Source organism: Podarcis tiliguerta (genome assembly GCF_965153285.1).
Source record: "Podarcis tiliguerta genome assembly, chromosome: 3".
In the NCBI taxonomy this organism is placed as follows: domain Eukaryota; kingdom Metazoa; phylum Chordata; class Lepidosauria; order Squamata; family Lacertidae; genus Podarcis; species Podarcis tiliguerta.
Window position 1 is genome coordinate 1,322,225 of NC_139536.1, and position 22,792 is coordinate 1,345,016.

The window sequence follows — 22,792 nt, forward strand, 5'->3', positions numbered from 1 at the left end:
GGTTTATCTACCGCCCTATACCCAGAGGTCTCAGGGCAGTTCACAGAAAATATCAACATAAAAACCACAATATATGTAATCAGAATAAAAAACAACACCCCAATAACCGCCCCCCCCCGCAAAACCCTACATTTTAAAAGGACATAGGATGTATATGAGATCAACCAAAGGCCTGGTTAAAAAGGAACGTTTTTGCCTGGTGCCTAAAGGTGTATAATGAAGGCGCCAGGCAAACTTCCCTGGGGAGAGCATTCCACAGACGGGGAGCCACTGCAGAAAAGGCCCCGCTCTCCTGTTGCCACCCCCTGGACTTCTTGAGGTGGAGGCACACGAAGGAGGGCCTCAGAAGGTGATCTCACCAGATAAGGCAAGCCTGGAGACACAGAGTCAAGGTACAATAAACCCAACCCCTTGAGGACCAGAAGCTTGAAGCAGATAGAGAGCAAGATGGTTTGTGAAGGTGGCTCTGGAACAGCCCCAGGAGGCCCTTTCCTTTACTCACTGGTCGTGACGTCCAGGCTGGCGATGCTGCTTGATGTGCCAGCCACATCCCGGGGGACGCTCACCGCCTGGAGGAACTGCTGCACCTGCACGGAGTCTAAGGGCGCTGAGGACCCCGGGGAGAGCTTGAGGTAGGCAGCGCCACGGGTCAGGCCTGGGGGAGAAAGCAGACAAGCGTGGGCGCAGAACAACACCTCCGCCCCTGCGCCAGGCAGCTGGGTGAGAGCAGAGCCAGTGAGTTGTATGGGGGGGGGTCCTGCCTCAGCACCCCCCACTCCGGGTGCCCCCTGGGTAAGTCAGGACACCACTTCTTATTCCGGGTTGCTTTTTAAGATATGGCTGGTGCAGCTTCAATATTTTTCTTGTAATGAACTGTATGTTTTAATACATTGTCTCTCTCTCTGTGTGTGTGTGTGTGTGTGTGCGCGCGTGCGCATGTATTCAACACTTGGGCACAGGGCTGGATTTAGGTTTGATGAGGCCCTAAGCTACTGAAGGTAATGGGGCCCTTTATATGTCCAGCTGTGTTTTGTGTTGAATATATGCTATATGGTAATTTTTGTGGTTTTTTTGTGTTGAATATGTTTTATGGTAATTTATGGACCTAATGCAACGCGGGTGGCGCTGTGGGTTAAACCACAGAGCCTAGGGCTTGCCGATCAGAAGGTCAGTGGTTCAAATCCCCGCGACAGGTTGAGCTCCCGTTGCTCGGTCCCTGCTCCTGCCCACCTAGCAGTTCAAAAGCACATCAAAGTGCAAGTAGATAAATAGGTACCGCTCTGGCGGGAAGGTAAAGGGGGTTTCCGTGCACTGCTCTGGTTCGCCAGAAGCGGCTTAGTCATGCTGGCCACATGACCCGGAAGATGTACGCCGGCTCCCTCGGCCAATAAAGGGAGATGAGCGCCGCAACCCCAGAGTCGGCCACGACTGGACCTAATGGTCAGGGGTCCCTTTACCTTTACCTCTGTGTGTGTGTGTGTGCATCTATTCGACACTTGGGCACAGGGCTGGATTTAGGTTTGATGAGACCTTGTGGGTCCCCAGATGTTGTTGAACTACAACTCCCATCACCCCTAGCTAGCAAGGCCAGAGCTCAGGGATGATGGGAGTTGTAGTTCAACAACATCTGGGGACCCACAGGTTGAGAACCGCTGCAAGCCATGGGTAGGCAACCTAAGGCCTGGGGGCCAGATCTGGCCCAATCGCCTTCTCAATCCGGCCCACAGACAGCCCTGGAATCAGCGTGTTTTTACATGAGTAGAATGTGCCCTTTTATTTAAAATGCATCTCTGGGTTATTTGTGGGGCATAGGAATTTGTTCATCCCCCCATATCTAGTCCAGTCCCACACAAGGTCTGAGGGACAGTGGACCGGCCCCCTGCTGAAAAAGTTTGCTGACTCCTGCCCTCAGCTCCTGAAGGTAATGCGGCCCTTTATATGTCCAGCTGTCCTTTGTCAACAACAAATTGCCACTGTTTTTTTGTGTTGAATATATGCTATATGGTAATTTATATGGTATCTAAAGTCATTTGCACATAACAAAATATGCATTTTATCAAAGTAATCGTTGAACTGAAACACAATTAAGAAGAAGTATGTTTTTTTTGGGGGGGGGGGCCCAAAAGAGTAGGGCCCTAAGCTACAGCTTGTTTAGTTTATACGTAAATCTGGCACTGCTTGGGCAGGAAGAACCAGATGCACAGATATAAAATGGGGGACACCTGGCTCACGATGTGAAAAGGTTCTAGGGGTCTTAGCAAACAGACCACAACCTTAACATGAGTCAACCGTGTGATGCGGCAGCAGAAAAAGCTGAAATTTGAGACCCCAAGTTCCGCCACTGCCTGCATTGCAGGGGGCCAGACTGGGCGGCCCCCGGGGTCCCTTCCAACGCTAGGATTGTGTGAGGCCTTATGGAATGTGGGTGTTTTGATTGGGGGCGCATGACTGGGCAGAGGTGAGCAAGGAGGTAGGATGTGCCTCTCTTCAGCAATGTGCCTTGGACGCAAAGGAGGAGCTGAACCTATACTGAGTCCAGCCCTGCCTCTGAGGGTCCCTTTTCACTCACCAGCTTGTCTCTTGACTCGGGGCCCACAAGAATCGACACCCTCCGAGCGACTTCTGAGGCACTAGGAGGAAAGAGAGGCGAGACCTTAAGGTTGTGCCAGAAAGTGGCCTTTCGTGAACCCAGTTTCACAGATGCACAATGCATTGGGGCCACATATACCATACATTTAAAAGTGAGGGGACGCGGGTGGCGCTGTGGTCTAAATCACTGAGCCTCTTGGGCTTGTTGATCGGAAGGTCAGTGGTTCGAATCCCCGTAATGGAGTGAGCTCCCGTTGCTCTGTCCCAGCTTCTGCCAACCTAGCAGTTCGAAAGCACATCAGCGCAAGTAGATCAGTAGGTACCACTCTGGTGGGAAGGTAAATGGCGTTTCTGTGCGCTCTGGCTTCCGTCACGGTGTCCCGTTGCGCCAGAAGCGGTTTAGTCCTGCTGGCCACATGACACAGAAAGCTGTCTGCGTACAAATGCCGGCTCCCTGAAAGTGAGATGAGCGCCACAACCCCATAATCACCTTTGACCGGACTTAACCGTCCAGGGGTCCTTGACCTTTTACCTTTACCTCACATTTAAAAGCACATTCCCCCACCCCCACTCCAAAGAACAATCCTGAGAAGAAAGACCTTCTTCACGCAGCGCATAAACTACGGAACTCCCTCCCACAGTGATGGGCATCTGGTAGGCTGCTGTCAGAACAGGATGCTGGTCGAGATGAGCCGTGGGCCTGATCCACCAAGCTCTTCTTATGTCCTTAACTATAGTTCACCCCTCAGAGAGCTACAATTCCCTGCACCCTTAGACTACAGTTCCCAGGACTCTTTGTGTGGTGGGGGAGGGCTTTAAATGCAGCCTCCATTTTCCCCTCTTCTATGGGGTGCGTGTCTCCCTCTTCAGCCCTTGTTTTGGGACTGAAATGAAAAATTTAAGGTCTTATATGTATATTAAATGTTCATAAATGTACCAATCTAGCATGTACATAGATATGGGGACCACATGTCTGGAGCACCACAGGAAGACCACTCTGAAACCATTTTGACTCCCTGAAACCATTTTGACTCCCAAACTGGCCAAATGTTTTCCCTGCAAGGAGGGAGCGGGTGAGGGAACCTTCCCATTGTCTCAGGAATTGGGAAATCACCATCTCAAAGAAATGGGCAGACTACCAGGAAAGGTAATCACATAAAGCATCATCAGATAACCTGGAAGACAGGAAAAACAAGAACCTTCAAATTTCTGCTGTAGACCGCCTTTTCTGTGATGTAGGTATGATGTTTCTGGGGGGTGGTCTTGGACTCCAAGGTGGGCAATTTAAAATGTCTATGTAAGGGCGGGCACACCTAGGTTCTGGGTCCTCCTCCTTTCCTGCGTGTGAGGGGAGTACCCTGTTGCAACAGATCAATAAAGATCAGGCTTACAAGCTGCTTTGCTTCTCAGTATTCTCTGGTTGGCCTCTGTTATTTTCCCCGACCGATGGAGAACCTGCAAAGGACTCTATGAGGGCTCTTGTGTCCCCCATAAGGGAATAAGGGCAGATTTCTGTTTATTGCAGGACCTACAAGCCTTCCTTGCCAGCCTCCTTGGGATCAAGACTCTGCTCACGCACATTCATCAACATGTACATCTCAGAGAGCAAACATCCTCTGCAGGAAGATTTACATGTGCTTCTTCCTGGCTTCTGGAAGGGCAGGATATGTCCCCCGCCCTGCATGCAAAACTCAGTTTTTTGCAGAAGAGGTGGGGCAGCCCTGGTGGTGTTGGGGAAGGCCTGGCGCGTTTTCCATGGGGCAATCCTTGAAGGGGGTCAAGGGGGGGGGAGCAAATTTGGGTTCCTGTGAGGCAGCATCCTTTGCAAGGTAGCCGGTTCCCCTGATACTCTGGGCTTATCCACAAGGGTCATAATCCTGGGGACAGGCGCTCTGTGAAGCCCCCCAGACTGCATCAAGGGGTCCCCGTTTGGGATCCCTCTCAGCACACCCCACCACCAAGCCACAGCCCCCCAGGATGTCTGGGGAGCAGTGGTGTAGCATTGGGGGTGCAGGGGGGCCGGCTGCACCGGGCGCAACACCTGGGGGGGGCGCACTCGCACTCGCAGCTCTCTGCCCCTACCTGGCTCACTCACTCTCACTGCAGGGGTCGCCACCCACTGTGGAGGGGGGGGTGCCAGGCGTGCGGTGCGGTGCGGAGAGAGAGCGAGGGACTATCTGGGGTAGGGACAGTGCAGCGGGGGGGGGGGCGCAAATTACTTGCCTTGCCCCAGGTGCTGACAACCCACGCTACGCCACTGCTGGGGAGGCACAGCTACACCAGTTAAAATGACTCAAAGCTTTGTAGTGAGAATAACTTGGCTTCAACCTCCGTCAGCTCCAAAGCCCTTGGCCAGAACCGGACCAGTTCTTTTTTCTTTTAACAGTCCCCATCCCACCCCCCGAATTTCCAACTTATTAACAAATACAAAAGAGAGAAGAACATAGAAATGTGAGGAATTGGTAAAATATGTCAGAAAGAGGGGGGGAAGGAGGCTGGTGCTTTGTGTGAGCAATGTTTTAAGTTATGGATTTGTGTAATTAAAATGGAATGAAATACGGAAAACTCAATAAAAATCATGATTAAAAAAACAAAAGAGAGAAGAACAAATTTCTCAAACATATACGATATAAGGGATTCATCATTCAAATTTGGGTAGCCAAATTCTGTGCGATTGCCATATAACTTAGGGAACAAGCTGTGCTATCATAATGAGTAAGGTTTTAAATGATAATTTTAGGTTATATGTTAGTGACTAAGTTTTATTTTACATATATATATATATCTGTATTGTCCCTAATTGCAGATTCAAATGTATCCCTATCATGTTTTATGACTTCCTTGATATTGTATGTGGGCTGGAACTGGTCTGTGACCGAAATAATAAAATTCAATTCAGTGATTCATCAAATTCATTCTTTTCATTATTTATATGTGCTGGAAGTATGTGCCGCACATAAACATAACAGCAGCAGCAGCAGCAACAATTCACAGCAGTGAATTTGACATGTGGGATCATCAAGTACAGCAATTTTAATCAAAGTCTGAGATGCAGTAGGGTTTTTTTGTTTTGTTTTATACAGAATTGTGGTGATCTGTCATGGAACAACCCGACTGAAGAAGGTAACTGGTTGCCTAGCCCTCCTTACTGGTTGCAAAGGGGGGGGGGCATAACTGCTCAAGTTTTAGGACCCCCCCCCCAAATGTAGGGGGAGGAGGACGCCCTGGGGGAGAATCAATGCAAGAGGCTTACCTTGGGGGCTTCACCTCCATCCCAAGCAACTCCTAATAGCAGGGGCAGGCAGCTTGCAAGGAGCACAGAGAGGGAAGGGACCATGGCGATGTCTGAGTGGTCCAGCCTGCCAGAGAGCATCCTTGGCCAGGTGTCTCCAGCAGGCTGCACCTGGTATCGGGCATGCAAATGTTTGTGCTGGGTGTCCAAGATCCAGGCAGGATGCAGCCCCAAAGCTTGTGTGCTCAAGGTGGGAGCTCCTTGTGGGTGGGGCTAGAGCACAGGTGTACTCACACCTGGGAGGGGCAGTGGCACTGGAGCCAGGCTGGGCTTGGCAAAAGAGAATATTATTAGCGAAGAATTGGAAGAAACAAGGTTTCCGAACCGCCGACCTTCCAATCAGCAAGTCCTAGGCTCTGTGGTTTAACCTACAGCGCCACCCGCGTCCCACAACATATATAAAGGTAAAGGGACCACTGACCATTAGGTCCAGTCGTGGCCGACTCTGGGGTTGCAGCACTCATCTCGCTTTACTGGCCGAGGGAGCCGGCGTACAGCTTCCGGGTCATGTGGCCAGCATGACTAAGCCGTTTCTGGCGAACCAGAGCAGTGTGAACACCGTTTACCTTCCTGCCGGAGTGGTACCTATTGATCTACTTGCACTTTGACATGCTTTCGAACTGCTAGGTTGGCAGGAGCAGGGACCGAGCAATGGGAGCTCACCTCGTCACGGGGATTCGAACCACCGACCTTCTGATCAGCAAGCCCCAGGCTCTGTGGTTTAACCCACAGCGCCACCCACGCCCCTCCACAACATATATATATATAACACAGTAAAATACCAAACATTAAAAACCTCCCAATACAGGGCAGCCTTCAGATGTCTTCTAAACATTATGCAGTTCTTTAATTTACCTTTGCTAGCCCTGGGTGCATTTTAAATGTTGGAGGCACTCCATGTTTCCGAACACCAGTTGCTGGAAAGTGCAGGAAGAGAGAGTTGTTCTTGTGCTCGTATCCTGCCTGCTGGTTTCCCACGGGCAACATCTCAGCCACTGTGAGAACAGGATGCTGGACTAGATGGGTTCCCCTTGGCGTGATCCAGTGGAATCTTATTACGTTCTTACTGAACCTCCAGGTCCAGAGGCACTCTATCTGGATTCCTAGGTTCTTGGGGGCATTTGACCACTTGTGTGAAGAGGATGCTGGACTAGATCGGCCACCTTTGGCCTGGTCCTGCAGCCTCCCTGGATGTTCACCAGAACTCATTTAAATGGCAGTGCTGTAATAAATGGAAAACTGCCCTTATTCCCTTATGGGGGACACAAGAGCCCTTACTGAGTCCTTTGCAGGTTCTCCATCAGTCGGAGAAAATGACAGAGGCCAACCAGAGAATATTGAGAAGCAAAGCAGCTCATAAGCCTGATCTTTATTGAACTGTTGCAACAGGATGCCCCCGTCACACGCAGGTGGGAGGAGAACCCAGAACCAAGGTGTGCCCACCCTTATATAGACATTTTAAATTGCCCGCTCTGGAGTTCAAGACCACCCCAGAAACATCATACGTACATCACAGAAAGGGGTGGTCTACAACAGAAATCTGAGTGCATTGTTTACCTCCTGTCTGGCAGGTTGCCTGTTAATGGTCACTTGATTGGATACCCTGGGGAGCCTGGCCAGTCTTTTGTAATGATAAATACTTAGTTCCTGAGCCAGGTCACAGGCTCGCACCCTGTTCATATCTTAAATGTGCCCTTAAGACAGGATTTGTGAGGAAAGAGACAACGGGTAGGTTTCCCACTTTGACCTTGTAGAGAAATATTTGAGGTCAATTTGTTCAGGACTTTTTTTCTGTGGGGTTTCAGACATGTGGTTTATATATTTATGAACGTGTTTGCTTGGTACATTGGTACATTTATGAACATTTATTACATATCTAAGACCTTAAAATTCTTATAACAGTGCTCACAGCTTTTGGATATACAGTGCAGTAATAAATAAGAGAGCGTGAGCAAAGGGCCTTCTGTTCCTCAGGGATTAACCAGAGTCGGTTCCTACACCCCAAGAGATTTGAAGCAAAGTTTCCTTTTCGCAATCTACAGACATGGTGGTTGGGCTATTCACTTAAACATTGCCCTGTCATTAAAAGGGATGTGATATTGTGTGCCCACGCACCTGGGTGTGCGCATTGAAGATTGTGCACAAGTGAAACTCGGGTGCTTATCAGATTAGGCAAACTTTCGTATGCCGGGGGAAGAGGAGACGGAGAGCAACCTTCTAGCAGATTTCTGCAACACTCGCTCTATCAGGAACACGAAAGGGCATGTCGGCGGCTTGGCAGCAAGCCAGGAGACAGAGTCCGATCCTGCCTGGGCCTGAACTCCAGGGAGGAGCATGCAGACCAAGGCAAAACAACTGAGATCATTTCCGAGGCAGGTCTGGAGACAGGCAGGAGGACTGAGGAGATCTTCTGCGGTGGGGGGCACAGCCGAACGAAGCCCCTGAAGCCTTTGCTGGGGAGGCAGGTGAGTTCACAGGCTGCAACCTGTCAGGAGACGACTGGATGCTCAGCCTGAGTCCCCCATGATAACAATTTCTTGATAGTCGTTTAGTCGTGTCCGCCTCTTTGTGACCCCCTGGACCAGAGCACGCCAGGCCCTCCTGTCTTCCACTGCCTCCCGCACTTTGGTCAAACTCATGCTGGTCGCTTCGAGAACACTGTCCCACCATCTCGTCCTCTGTCGTCCCCTTCTCCCCTCCATCTTTCCCAACATCAGGGTCTTTTCCAGTGAGTCTTCTCTTCTCATGAGGTGGCCAAAGTCTTGGAGCCTCAGCTTCAGGATCTGTCCTTCCAGTGAGCACTCAGGGCTGATTTCCTTCAGAATGGAGAGGTTGGATCTTCTTGCAGTCCATGGGACTCTCAAGAGTCTCCTCCAGCACCAGAATTCAAAAGCATCCATTCTTCGGCGATCAGCCTTCTTTATGCTCTTTATGTATGGTAACAATAGCGAGACCATTTTCCACATCTCTTTTTAGCCCTGGAAATGTCTCCAGATCCAGCTGGGCAGTGGGAGGCGCCTCTGCAGAGGCCCCTCCCTCAAATGCAGGGGCTTCATTTAATTTGGCATCTCAGACTCTCCCCGGGCTCCTGCTTGAGACGTGTGTGGTGCTCAGGACAACCTGTGCTGCGCAGCCTGTGCGATAAGAATTTTAAGGTCTCAAATATAGAATAGGTAAGGTAAAGGTACCCCTGCCCGTACGGGCCAGTCTTGACAGACTCTGGGGTTGTGCGCCCATCTCACTCAAAGAGGCCGGGGGCCAGCGCTGACCGAAGACACTTCCGGGTCACGTGGCCAGCATGACAAAGCCGCTTCTGGCGAGCCAGAGCCGCACACGGAAACGCCATTTACCTTCCCGCCAGTAAGCGGTCCCTATTTATCTACTTGCACCCGGGGGTGCTTTCGAACTGCTAGGTTGGCAGGCGCTGGGACCGAACAACGGGAGCAGACCCCGCCGTGGGGATTCGAACCGCCGACCTTTCGATCGGCAAGCCCTAGGCGCTGGGGCTTTAGCCCACAGCGCCACCCGCGTCCCCTCAATATAGAATATAGAATAGATCTTCATAAATGCACACATGTCTAAATAGATGAACCACCTGTCTGAAATAGAACAGGAGAGCAATCCTGCAGCGCCCGGCTTTGGCCGGGAATAAATAAAATTTATTTTTATTATTTTTATCATTATTTCAACTCTCCCAGTGACCTCAAATATTCCCCTGCAGGAAGGGAGGCAAATGGGAAAAGCCTTCCCATTGTCTTTTTGCTGGGAAATCCTGTCTTAAGGGAGTATTTGAGTATTTGTGTAGGAATAGGGTGAGCCTGTGACGTGGACTCAGGAACGAGAGTATTAACCACCACAAAAGAATGGCCAGGCTGCCCAGGTAATGCAGTCAGTGACCATTATCAGGTATCCTGATTTCTGCTGTAGGATTTCTGCTGTAGACCGCCTCCTTCTGTGGTGTATGTATGATGTCTTGGGAGGTGGTTTTGGATTACAGGGTGGGCAATTTCAAAAATCTATATAAGGGCTTGCGCACCATTGTTCAGGGTTCTCCTTCCTCTTGCGTTTGGGGAGCGAAGACCCCCTGTTGTTTTCTCCTACCAAGAGGGAACCCACTTAAGGACTCTATACAGGCTCGGGAATACCCCATAAGGGAAAGGGAGCAGTTTTTCTTATAACAGCCTGTAAGCAGCTGAGGTCACAGAAACATAACATTGTCGGGTTGGATGGGACCATGAGGGCCATCTAGTCCAGCCCACTGTAGCTCAAGAATCCCTGACAGGTATCTAACCTCTGCTTAAAGACCTCCAAGGAAGGACAGTCCACCAGCTTCTGAGGGAGACCGTCCCACTGTTGATCAGCATTTGCAGGCAACAACAACAACAATTTATTATTTATACCCCGCCCATCTGGCTGGGTTTCCCCAGCCACTCTAGGTGGCTTCCAACAAAATATTAAAATACAATAGTCCGTCAAAAATTAAAAACTTCCCTAAACAGATGTCTTCTAAAAGTCTGGTAGTTGTTCTTCTCTTTGACATCTGGTGGGAAGGTGTTCCACAGGGCGGGTGCCACCACCGAGAAGGCCCTCTGCCTGGTTCCCTGTAACTTGGCTTCTCGCAGTGAGGGAACCGCCAGAAGGCCCTCGGAGCTGGACCTCAGTGTCCGGGCAGAACCATGGGGGTGGAGACGCTCCTTCAGGGATACAGTACCTAAGGATATGCCTGCACACACAAACAGAGTAACACAAAAGTGTGTATGTGGAGAGGGAGAGAGAGGGAAGCAATCAGTCAACTTTGCTTAGTGCCCATTTGCAAAACAAATGCATCCCCAGGGATGTTCCGTCTTAAGCCTATTAGCTTGCAGCAGCATGAATGGTGCTAATAATAATAATAATAATAATAATAATAATAATAATAATAATAATTTATTTAAACCCCGCCCATCTGGCTGGGTTTCCTCAGCCACTCTGGGCCGCTTCCAGCAAAATATTCAAATGCAATAAAATGCAATGCTGGGGTGGGTTTGGAGCTCAGCATCAAAAGGTGGCAGCATTTGGAAGCTGGATGTGTGCAACGAATGTCAGTAAATAAGCTGCAGCTTGGTGATACCCAGAAATTTCAAAAGGGAGGAAGGTTGGATGGCAAGAAAAGAATGTGGGTAGAGAATGTGGGCAGCACAGGAAAAGCAGGAAAACAAGCATTTAGTGCTTATCAGAGTGGCTCATGTTTGACTAAGATGTTGGGTGTGAAGCAGGGACCAGCTGGAGGTCTAACAAAAGATTCCACAAAACAGGAAGGGGAAAGGAGAAACTTGACTCTGCCTAGCTGAACTGTGGAACTCCCCGCCACAGGAGGCAGTGAGGACCAATTCATGGAGGAGGAGAGGGCTGTCAATGGCTGCTCGCCACGATGGCTGTGCACTGCCTATCACTTGCTGGTTGAGGCTGCTTTAGAGGGGAATGTTTGGCAGCTGAGTTGGGAGGGGGTCCCCCCCCTTTTAGTTCTCTCTGTTGCAGCCCTTTGCATTTACTCAAAAAGTCTCCATGGGGACACCAGTCTCTGCAGCTCAGGCGCCTCTGCTTCTACCCCTTTCTCTTACTCTGCTTCGATCTCTTTCCCACCTTGTCTGCAGGTAGCCCCTCACCTGCTGCCGCCACCTTGCAGCCTCCGACCCCTGCCTCTTCCACCGCAGGGTCCTCATGGAGACCAGTCCCGGGAGCGGCTTGGCGGGGGTCCTGAACGGCCTGGCAGCTCAACTGGGAGAGCCCACAACTGCAGAAGCGGTGAGTGCATTTATTCTACGCCAACCTCTCTTTTCCCCAAAAAAACTTTTTTATTGGTTTTCCACATTTATGACAAAAAAAGACATTACAAAACACACAACAAAGAAAAACACTTTACAATACAATAAACTAAACACAAAAAGGATTATTCCTTAGATATCTTATTCTCCTAACATTGATAACTGACTTCCTCGAATCCCCTCTAACTGAATTTCATTATATCACCTGTATGACAGTTCTCCAAATTCATATTTCTAATAAAATTGACTCCTAACATTTTCAAAGTTCTTCTCCTTTATTAATATTCCAATCCTTAATATTTGTTTTATTGTTCTAACTCCTCTAAACTGTGAGGCTGCATGAAGCTTGGGTGGGCTGACACTTTGCTTGGCAGTGCCAAACGCAAGGCTGAGCCACAGTTTACAAGATACTAGTCATAATTTAAGGAAGAGAAACATCTTGATTATCAGAACTGTTGACAAGCGAGCCCAGGTGGCAGCTGCAGAGAGACTCCAAAACGCTGCCTTCTGCTGCATGGCACAGACTCTGGACTCGTAAATTCGAGGCTGCCACATTTGGAGATAATTGATTTCTGCAAAGTGCCGGCGAATAATCTTAATTATTATGGTACTTACTAGAAAGAGCTGCAAAGATCTGGGAATCATGCCAGATCCCCAGAACCCCAAAGGAGACAGAGCAAAATCACACATCATTTTCTCCAAAAGGAGAGTAAGAGGGAGCCGAATGAGGCCCTTGCTCCTCCTCCTCCCACTGTTCTGGATTGGTCAACTCATCTTAAAGGGCTCCAAACAAAAGGCTAGATTTTTTTACTTTATTATGTCCGTGCTTGAGGTTGGATGGGGTGAATTCAAAAGCGGAGGGCAGAGAAATCAGCCTGCCAAACTTCTGCCCTGCAGGGCTTGGAGGAGGACTTGGAAGAGGAGGACCAGGTGGGGCGGCCAGTGGCCCAGTGGACCGTCTCCGAGGTCTGCTCCTGGCTGAGCCGAGGGTCCCTGGGGGCTCAGCGGAAGCCCCTCCTGGAAGCGGCACACAGCCATGCCATCTCTGGAAAAGCCCTGCTGCGTCTGACGGACGAGACGCTGGAGCGCATGGGGGTTGCGCCCTGGAGCTTGCGGCAGGAGCTGTTGCACGAAGTCCTGCACCTCCGCATTCAGCAGGAGATGAAAGACTTGCTGGACATTACAGGAGGTGAGGACGGGCACCCAAAACGGGTGAGGAATCGCATGGGTGCCCCATAACTGTGCCCACATACTGGCAGTGGCGTAGCGCGGGGGGAGCAGGGGGGGGGCGGCCGCACCGGGCGCAACATCTGGGGGGTAGGGTTAGGGGGAGCAAATCCACGGGTTAGGGGGCGCAAATTACTTGCCTTGCCCCGGGTGCTGACAAGCCACGCTACGCCACTGCCTACTGGGTGTTGTCAAAGTCCTTACAGGGACTGGAAAGGAAGCAGAATGTGTAGGGGTGGGGGTGGGGAGACCGAGGGCATTGATTTATTTAATAAAATGTATCCCAGTTAACGGAGAAATCTGAAGGCTCCCTTGGACAAAAACCAAGGACACCAGCCAGGAATACCAGAGCAAAACAGCAGCTGTCATGACAGGACTCCCACCTGCCACTAGGTGGAACAGGATGGAAGCCCCAACGAAAGAGCCCCCAAACTTTTATTGGCTGCTAATCCCCATGCTACATCACACATCCCCAAAAACATCACTAATACATCACATTAGGCAGGGAGTTCCAAAGTGCGGGTGCTGCCAGTCTGAGTTCTCAAAATGTGGAGCGGGTGCTCATCGCACCTGTAGCAGCGCCAGTTCCGCTGATGGAAGTGTTTTGATTAGCGGTCTTGCAATATTTCTGAAGGAAACTAAACAACCCCTTCTCCGTTCTTCCACACACAGCGTGATCGAGGGAGGCCCGCTGTCAAGTGAGCTGCTCTGTCTGGGATGCAAAAAAAGGAACACGCTTTGGTGTCAGCCTTTGGCCGCAACTGGACCTCCGAGCAGGACGGTGGAGCACAAAGCCCAGGGCCAGGCCAGGCTTCAAGGACTGCAGAATGGAAGGAGCTGCTTTGGGGTTTGGACTCGGCAACTTGCAGCCCCGGGGGTGGCAGTATGTGGGTTTTATCGGGGAAGGGGGCTGCCCCCCCCCATGCCTGTAGTCTCCTGCAAACATCTGGTCAGAGAAGGGTGGCCCACACTTTGTAGGTGTGGGGAAGGGTTGCAGCCCAGCAGCAGAAGCTAAGTTGCTAGGCATGCAGAAAGTACGAGGCTCAACATCTGGGGGCTGCAAGCTGGGGTGGGATCCCTGCAGGGATGCTGCCAGTCAAGGCGGGCCATACTGAGTTAGGTGGACCAGGAGTTAGACTGATTTGCTGAGACATAAAACTATGAAACTGTCGTTTGAGAAAGTGTTTGTCATTTTGAATTCAACAGGACTTGCTTCCTGGAAGCGCAGTACAGTGGTACCTTGGGTTACAGGCGCTTCAGGTTACAGACTCCGCTAACCCAGAAATATTACCTGGGGTTAAGAACTTTGCTTCAGGATGAGAACAGAAATCGTGCTCCAGCAGCGCAGCAGCAGGAGGAGGCCCCATTAGCTAAAGTGGTGCTTCAGGTTAAGAACAGACCTCCGGAACGAATGAAGTACTTAACCCGAGGTACCACTGTATGATGCTACAAATAAAACAGATACATAACCTATTTCCTGCCGTGCAAAATTAAATCACCTTTTATTACAGTGCACCATACAAAAATATTTGTTTAGTACATGGTTAGGCAAACTAAGGCACGGGGACCGGATCTTGCCCAATCGCCTTCTCAATCCGGCCCACAGACGGTCCGGGAATCAGCGTGTTTTTACATGAGTAGAATGTCTGCTTTTATTTAAAATGCATCTCTGGGTTATTTGCGGGGCATAGTAATTCGTTAATTTTTTATTCCTCCCCCCCCAAATATAGTCCAGCCCCCCCCCCAGGTCCGAGGGACAGTGGACCGGCTCCCTGCTGAAAGAGTTAGCTGACCCCTGATTTAGTATATATGAGGCAGAGTCCTTGCGTGTTTAAATTCTTTTATCTTCGCAAGCTTGACGTGTGCAGCAGGGACCGTTGCTGGAGCTGGGATGTTGCGCTGCAGAGAGTTGTTCAGCCACAAGGTGGTGAGCGAGAGAAAGAAACCGGCAGGCAGAGAACATTAGGATTAGGAACCAGCACTGCATTTAAGGCCTTCTTGCATCTCTGCACCCCTATCCTAAAAAGGCACCCTCACACTTAAAATAATAGAATGATAGAGTTGGAGGGGACCGCAAAGGTCATTTAGTCCAACCCCCTCTGGCTGGGTGGCGCTGTGGGTTAAAGCCTCAGTGCCTAGGGCTTGCCGATCGAAAGGTCGGCAGTTCGAATCCCCGCGGCGGGGTGCGCTCCCGCTGTTCGGTCCCAGCGCCTGCCAACCTAGCAGTTCGAAAGCACTCTCGGGGGCAAGTAGATAAATAGGGACCGCTTACTAGCAGGAAGGTAAACGGCGTTTCCGTGTGCGGCTCTGGCTCGCCAGAGCAGCGATGTCACGCTGGCCACGTGACCCGGAAGTGTCTCCGGACAGCGCTGGCCCTTGGCCTCTTTGAGTGAGATGGGCGCACAACCCTAGAGTCTGGCAAGACTGGCCCGTACGGGCAGGGGTACCTTTACCTTTACCTTTTTACCTCTGGCTGGACCCACCAAGGTCCCTTCGCAAACTCCTCTTTGGTCTTCACCGTTGTCTCAAAACCCACTCTGCTGATCCTCAACCTTCTTGGGCAGCCCTTGGGAGGCATTCGACTCCTCATGGAGCAAGACAAGCTGTGATCCACCATCTCTCTGGCTCCCCCTAAGCCCAGAAAACAAGAGGAGCAAGGATCTCGCCTGGTGGCTTAGGACCAGGCCGTCTCAAACAGTATTTCCCCCATACGAACGAGCCCCCGTTTTGAGATCTTCAGGGGAGGCTCACTTGGTAGGGATGTCTTGGTGGCTGTTCCCAGGGCAACTCTGGAACCCCCTTCTTAGAGAAGCCACCGCCATGAGAAGATCTTCTTGTTCCAAAAAGCCTTTCTTTGGGCACTGTTTTTTAAAGGAAAAGCTTTTAATAGTGCTGTGTTTTTATTATCTATAAATTTGTTTCCTGCATTGTTTTAATTCTAAGAAGAATTAAAACAATATTAAGACCTTGAGTCCAGGTCTGGGGAAAAGGAATAATAAAAATTATTTATACCTCGCCCCAATGGCTGGGTTTCCCTAGCCACTCTGGGCGGCTTCCAACAAAGATTAAAAATACATTAAGATGTCACACATTAAAAAACTTCCCTAAACAGGGCTGCCTTCAGATGTCTTCTAAATGTCAGGTAGTTGTTATCTCTTTGACATCTGATGGGAGGGCGTTTCCTCCTCCTCCTCCTCATCATGAAGAAGAAGAAGAAGAGTTTGGATTTGATATCCCGCTTTATCACTACCCTGAGGAGTCTCAAAGCGGCTCACATTCTCCTTTCCCTTCCTCCCCACAAAAAACAATCTGTGAGGTGAGTGGGGCTGAGAGACTTCAGAGAAGTGTGACTAGCCCAAGATCACCCAGCAGCTGCATGTGGAGGAGCGGAGACGCGAACCCGGTTCTCCAGATTACGAGACTACCGCTCTCAACCACTACACCACACTGGCTCTCATCATCATCACCACCATCTTTCTCCCCAGCCAGCCTTAGCAACCTGGTCAGAGTCTAGTGGCAGAAGCTGCAGCTCTTTTGCCAGCTTCCAGCCACTAATTCAGCACTTGCAAGAGCAACCCCCCTCCCCAAACTGTTTCCACAGCAGAAACACCCACAGAGATGATGAGACAGAGATGTTAAAAAGCTTGGGAAATTTTTTTTAATTGAAGTTTTATTTCATAATAGGTTCTCTTTTTTTGAAGCTTTGTTGTTTCCGTTTTTAAATACAATAAATATTCACCAATAGCATTTCATGGAATGGAATCCAAATCCACTTGCAAGACTGTCAACCTCGAACAATGTACATATGAGACAGACATGAATCCTGATGGAAGCGTGAAGAAGGGGTGGCGGGTAAATCTGCCGCGAGAAATGTACAGGTTTCCTATTGCAATTTTCTCTCACTAATAATAATAATTATGGTCTGTACAGTCAGTTTGCTTTGACACAACCCAGCCCTTGGCAGAGTCTGGCGCAACCGGTGCTTTGCAGAATACCGGCCGGAGAGACCCCCCCAGGTCCTTCCTGGCAGAGAGAGCACCAACGAGGCCCAAGGGACTGAACATTCGCCCTCTTATTTAGCAGGGGACAAAAGAAGCAGCGAGCAAAGCTACTCATTCAAAACGTGACCCCCTAAGCTAATACAATGCAATACATTGGAGAGAAAGGAGGATTCCAACCTCGCCTTTCACGTGATAGCTTAAAAATCAGCTTCTAAAAAAAGAAAAGTCGCCAGGGCCACAGAGACCCAGGAGGTAAACTGCTCCAAAATGCATGCATGGTCCATCCCCGTTCCCAATTGCCTGCATTTTCAGAGTAAGGCTGTAACGCAGAGAAAAGGTTCCGGCTACTTTCCTCCCCAACCGCAAGAGATCTGAAGTGTGATGTTAAAGCCTTCCAGGTGAGAGCTCTCGAGTCCTGTCTAAAGGGGTGAGCTCTGTACCGAGAGCTTCCTTTCCAATTCTTGGGGGGGCGGGGGGCAAAGATGCTGTCCAACTTGCTGCATGAGGAAGGCGAAGAAGGCCTGAACTACACCGTCTGGGCGTGTGTCTTTCCTACAAAGAGAAACAGACCAATCCAAGATGGCAGCGGAGCCTTTTTAGTGGGGAGATTGCAAACAAGAGTATCTAAGTTAGGGGCGAGAAACCTGGGGGGGGGGCCATATCTTGCTGGGCTCCTGCTCACATCACTCTAGACTGCTGGCTGCGGCTGATGGCAGCAGGAGTCCAGCAAGATTGGGGGGGGCACACAATTATTCCCCACCCCTGCTCTAAGTTATCACGAAATATCTTACTTCCTAGGATCGCTTTTCAAATGAAAATGGCACTTTGGAATAGCTGCCCAGCCCCCCCCCCCACATGACCTGCACACTCACAGCAGTGGAGACTCATGCGCCGAACACCCTGCTCTGAAATCAAGGCCGGCGGGGGGGGGGGGCAGCCGAGGGTTGCAGCTGTTTGCAAGCTGTTTGCATCCAGCCTGGGTTGCAGCTGTTTGCAAGCTGTTTGCATCCAGCTCTGATTCATCTTATTCAAGCCTGCAGCTGGGCTTGGGGTGGGGGAAGAGAGGTGCTTCTGCAAAGCACAGGGACTTTCTACATCTAGACCTCTCTGCCTGCGAGGGAGTTTCTGAGCAACAGGGAAAGCTGGCCGTGTCTCTGTGCAAACCACTGCTTGGACTAAAGGTTGCTACTACCCAAGCCTGAATCTTGCAGGATTGCAGGGCACTGATTTGGGGTGGGGTGCTGTGCCGCTCCCCGCAGCTCCTTTGCCCACGCCTCCGGAGAACTGCGTCTTAAAAGGCTGAGCCAACCAGCAGCGCATCCGAAGCTACACAGGCAAGCAGTGAATCAAGGCAGCGAAAGGAAGATTTCGCTCTCAGGACGTACAAAAACGAGGGGCAGTGATTTCTGACGGCGACAAAGGACTGCAAAATGTGGAGCAAGTAGTTTAAGGAAGTGTCACGAGCTCTGCCTCAGATGCCTCTTTTAGTCGCAGAGGGAATAACGGGAGGAGAAGGCGGGTTTGGGTTCGGAGCGGACTCCTCGAAGCGTTTTTACAATCACCTGCTGAGAGCGGCAGCGGGCAAACATTCACCTCTTCAACATGCAATACCTTTATTTCGAAGAATATTTGAGATGAACACAAAAAAACCCTGATGCCACCAACACCCGAGACAGAAATAATAATTGTTAAATGGTCCCTCCCAGACTGCCGAATGAGCTTCAAACAATAAAGATGGCGAAACAGCAGGAATTAAACCCGTTTCCGCAGCTGAAGATGCTACGCTGTACTCCCTTTAACTTGGACAACTACTTTTCCAACATTCTGCTTAAGACAGCCGACCTTTTCTCCAACTTGAGGCAAATCTTCTTAAGGCACCAGGTTCCTTATCAAGAAGCCTAGATAGGTAAGGGAAGCAGAACCAGGTTTCTTTTGAGAGGCGACAGCCAAGCAAAGCCTGCCTTGGGAGACGCCAGGAAGTTAAACACCTTTTGTCCTTTCGTCCACTCGGTGCTGGCCTGGCCCCCTCTGGACGTGCGCCTTGGAGCATGGACGATGTTTCCAAGGCAGCACTTCAAGGAATGATTTCGTGAGTCACATCATTATCGTCATCTCGGCTTATGCCATCAGGGCCTGTGCAATTTTGCCGCCAGTTACTGTCAATTTGAGAACCCCTGCTTCCAAAGCAAAGAGAGAAAGCAAAGAGGAACACATGTTCTCACAATGATTCATTAGTCAAACACACACACACACAAAATAAAGGAGACCCTCCCTCTGACTCAGCCGCCTCCAGAATTGGAAACCGGCTCTGGGCTGGGTCTAACTCAGTGCACCAAAATTATCAACTGATTGCTGCATTTCATTTCGGCTGTGATAGCGTCAAGTATTCAAAGCGTGTCTATTTCCTCTGTACACCCAACTTTTTCTGTGCAAAATCATTTAATTTAAAAAAAAAAAGTGAGTGAGTGAGAGAAGTCTCCCCATCTCTGGTTCACCTTTTATAGCCATGAAAACATTCACCAAACAAGCGAAGAATGAGAACCTGTTTCTGTTTCATCATCCAGGCCCAGAGGCCAGGGCTCTTTCCTGCTGGTTTTTTGAGAGGTGCCTCACTAAGGGTCAGAACAAGCTCCTCCCTTGCTCATTAACACACCAAAAGAAATTTAAAAAGGCATTTAAAGTGTGGGAAGAAAACAGAAAAGGAAAAGGATCTATTTACAAGGGGCTGGAGGCAGAAAAGAGCACTGGCTCCTGGATTTTCACATTGCTTGTTGACATAATGATTTAAGCCTACAAAAAGAAAGGTTAAATAGTCATTTCACAATTCCCATTTCTCTCTCTCCCCAAAGTGGAATGTGTCACCCACAAGAGCGGGTCGCCCCCTCTCATTTTAGGAGCAGAAGCCATAAGCAGCCCCCGCCCTCGGAATCACGTCGGAACATCCTTTGCTGCGCTCGGGTTTCTTCCAGGTGCCACCGTTCCAAAAGAGATGGATTTCGGCTGCCCTCTTCATACCAGGACGCACAGGCGTACCCACCCCAAACACAGGGCTTGTTCATGAAATTAAACAGAAGAAGGGAGGGGGAATCAGCGCAGACTTCACCACCACACAGTTCAAGCAGGGTTAGGATGGCTGAACACAGCATTTGGGTAACGAACACAGACGAAAGCCACCTTCAGCTACTAGAGCCAGGCATGGAGGCAAACACAGAGCTCATTTGCCGTTTCGACGAAAGGAGATCTCGATTATTTCCTCTAGAGGGAAGCAGAGCTACTCGGAATGGACACGCACAGAAGGGTTATACGCCTGCTGACAAAACAGTTCTTGGAAACAGCCGGTCTCCCACCCCAAAGGTTATCCCACAGAAGAGTGTCGCTGTGAAGGAGGTTTTGCAGCTTTGCTCTCCAGAGCAGCTCAGACAGGGTGGGCTGGAAGGCTCCTCCTCTGTTGAGTGGAGACAGCATCTGCCTGCTTCAACATCTGGTTTGGCCGTGTGGAAGCCACAACAGGGGTGGGTGGGAGGAGAGGAGGAAGTGAATGGAAGGATAATATAACCTACATAGAATAGTCACATTTTCACTGTGTGATTACCGCCACCAAAGCCCCTTACTTAAAGCAGCTGGTTTGTTCAAGCCACACACACACAAAAACCCTCTTGCGTGGCTGGGTCCACGGAGAGCGGGCCACGCTGCCCTCAGCGTAACCTGAAGATGTGTTGCGGCAATTGTGTAGCTTCAGAGACGCCCCTGGCGCCCGTCTGTGGTTTTTGGGGTGTCTCCCTTGAGAGTTCTGGGTGGCATGGACCCATGCTTGGTCTGGAAGCATCATGCTGGTTCAGGACATGTTCGCGGTGGTTCAGCCCCTGCCCAGCCACCTGCGCATCCATGAGAGAGGCGGTGCGAGAAGGGTCCGTCCGTCTGCAAGGCTGCCAGGCTTCATTGCCACCCAAAGTGGGTCAAATTTTAGTTCCGTGGTGATGGCTGAAGTGTATTTACATGGGGGGGGGGGCTGCATTCACAGAGCCCCTGCAGGCGGTGGGCCAGATTTCTTCTCTCCCGCCTCCACGTCTAGTCAATCGGAGCTGGGCTTTCGTAGAGAGAAGGGGCGGATGTTGAAGTGCTTGCTCAGCTGGCTCACCTGGGAGGGGGAGAAAGCAGAGGTAGAGAGAACGGGCAAGGTGAGGGGGGGTGTCGCAGGAAGGCAGACCCCTGACCATGGCCCCCTCCCCTCCAAGCCCCATCCTTCCTTCTCCTCTGCCTGCCTTCAAATTCTACATATAACGCTCCTTCTGCAGGGCAGCTCCACTTACTTCTCTGCTCTGCCCAGCAATTTGCCCCATATCTCTTTCCTCACCTGCTCTGCTCCTGGGCAGAAAGATGGGGAAGCAGCACCTCAGCTGTGATTCCTGCCTTGCAGGGGGCTGGAGTAGATGGCCTTTGGGGGTTCCTTCCAGCCCAACAATTCTAGGACTCTTATCTGCTTTTGCTGCCCCAGAACATCATCCTTCCTCTCCCTTTTCCCTCCTAGGGGCAGATTCTAGCTAATATGAAGGCGATGGATTCAGATTGGTTTGCCCAGAACTACATGGGCAGGAAGTCTAAGGTAAGGGGCCGATGTTGGCAGTCTCGCTGTGAATGTGTGTCCTCCTCCTTTATAGCCTCCCCTTTGCCTTGCCTGTGGGTGGTGCTGTGGATTAAATCACAGAGCCTAGGACTTGCCGATCAGAAGGTTGGCGGTTCAAATCCCCTTGACGGGGTGAGCTCCCGTTGCTCGGTCCCTGCTCCTGCCAACCTAGCAGTTTGAAAGCACGTCAAAGTGCAAGTAGATATATAGGTACCGCTCCGGCGGGAAGGTAAACGGCGTTTCCGTGCGCTGCTCTGGTTCGCCAGAAGCAGCTTAGTCTTGCTGGCCACATGACCCAGAAAAACTGCAGACAAACATCGGCTCCCTTGGCCAGTGAAGCAAGATGAGCGCTGCAACCCCAGAGTCGGCCACGACTGGACCTAATGGTCAGGGGTCCCTTTACCTTTACCTGTGCCACACAGACGCGTGCCACGGGATCACTTACCACGCCGACTCCGTAATGGATGTGCGCCACGGTGATGAAGGTGGTGAGCAGGTAGAGGAGGAAGGTTTCGCTCTCCGGCAAGACGCCCGTCAGCACCACGAAGATGACCAGGGCCAGCGGGAAGAGCAGCCAGTTGAGAGGCTGGCAGCGGGTGCTGCTCATCTGGCAGACGATCAGGCGGCACTGGGGGGGGGGGGGGGGAGAGGAGGAACAGCTGGTAAGGGAGGACCAGGATGGGAGGAGAGGTCCGCCCTCCAAGGCAAGGCACTGCTCCACCAACAGCCGCTCCAATCTATCCAGGGCCATTTCCTGGAGGACCACTTAGGAGGGAGCCGCTCTAGAACTTCACTGCTCCAGAGGCACCGCTCTAGGGCTTCTGGCAGAACTCTACTGCTGCAGCGCGGACGGATCCTCTGTAACAAGAGACTCAGTCCCACACTTGGGCAGGAATCCAAGGGCAACGCTGGGGGGCCGGCAGCGGAGGTGCTTTCTGCACAAGCAAACCCATATAGTTGTCAAGGGGACTCTGGGACCCTCCTGGCTTTGAGGCTGTCCTCTTTGCCCCTTGAGCAAACTCCCCAGTTCAGGTAACCTGAAAAGTTAGACCAAGGATATGGAAGTTTTTTCCTAAATAAAAAGAGGTGCTGGCTTTTCCTAAAAAAGCTTCTTCCTTAAAAAGATTCACATTTGTTTTGGCAAAGGGTGTTTAAAGAGGTAACAGAAACCACAGGGTTAAAGCTGACCAAAAGTCCAGAGGTTGCATTATTTTGAATTTACGATGGGGTGGAAGGTTCGCAAGTGCTTGCTCAC

At 50.7% G+C, this 22,792-nt stretch overlaps 2 protein-coding genes across 4 annotated transcripts in view; one reads left to right on the forward strand and one right to left on the reverse strand.

The window, feature by feature from the left end:
- The window catches only part of SELENOI (selenoprotein I), a 97,257-nt gene that overhangs the window by 25,734 nt on the left and 48,731 nt on the right, over nucleotides 1-22,792 (reverse strand). For 2 of the 3 annotated variants that reach the window (XM_083432696.1, XM_083432695.1), the window contains exons 9-10: nucleotides 21,983-22,165; nucleotides 16,546-21,051 (exon numbers count right to left, since the gene is read on the reverse strand). In XM_083432696.1, coding sequence (XP_083288822.1) covers nucleotides 20,929-21,051; nucleotides 21,983-22,165 — 306 coding nt within the window. In that variant the 3' untranslated portion in view covers nucleotides 16,546-20,928. Of the gene's footprint in view, nucleotides 1-16,545; nucleotides 21,052-21,940; nucleotides 22,166-22,792 lie in introns of those variants that run through there. The other variant, XM_083432694.1, reaches the window with a different exon arrangement.
- Nucleotides 11,311-13,803, forward strand: LOC310673966 (sterile alpha motif domain-containing protein 12-like). Its single transcript, XM_083432828.1, has 3 exons — nucleotides 11,311-11,665; nucleotides 12,583-12,874; nucleotides 13,585-13,803. Exons 1-3 carry the CDS (start codon nucleotides 11,582-11,584, stop codon nucleotides 13,587-13,589), a joined length of 381 nt encoding a protein of 126 aa, XP_083288954.1. The 5' UTR covers nucleotides 11,311-11,581; the 3' UTR covers nucleotides 13,590-13,803.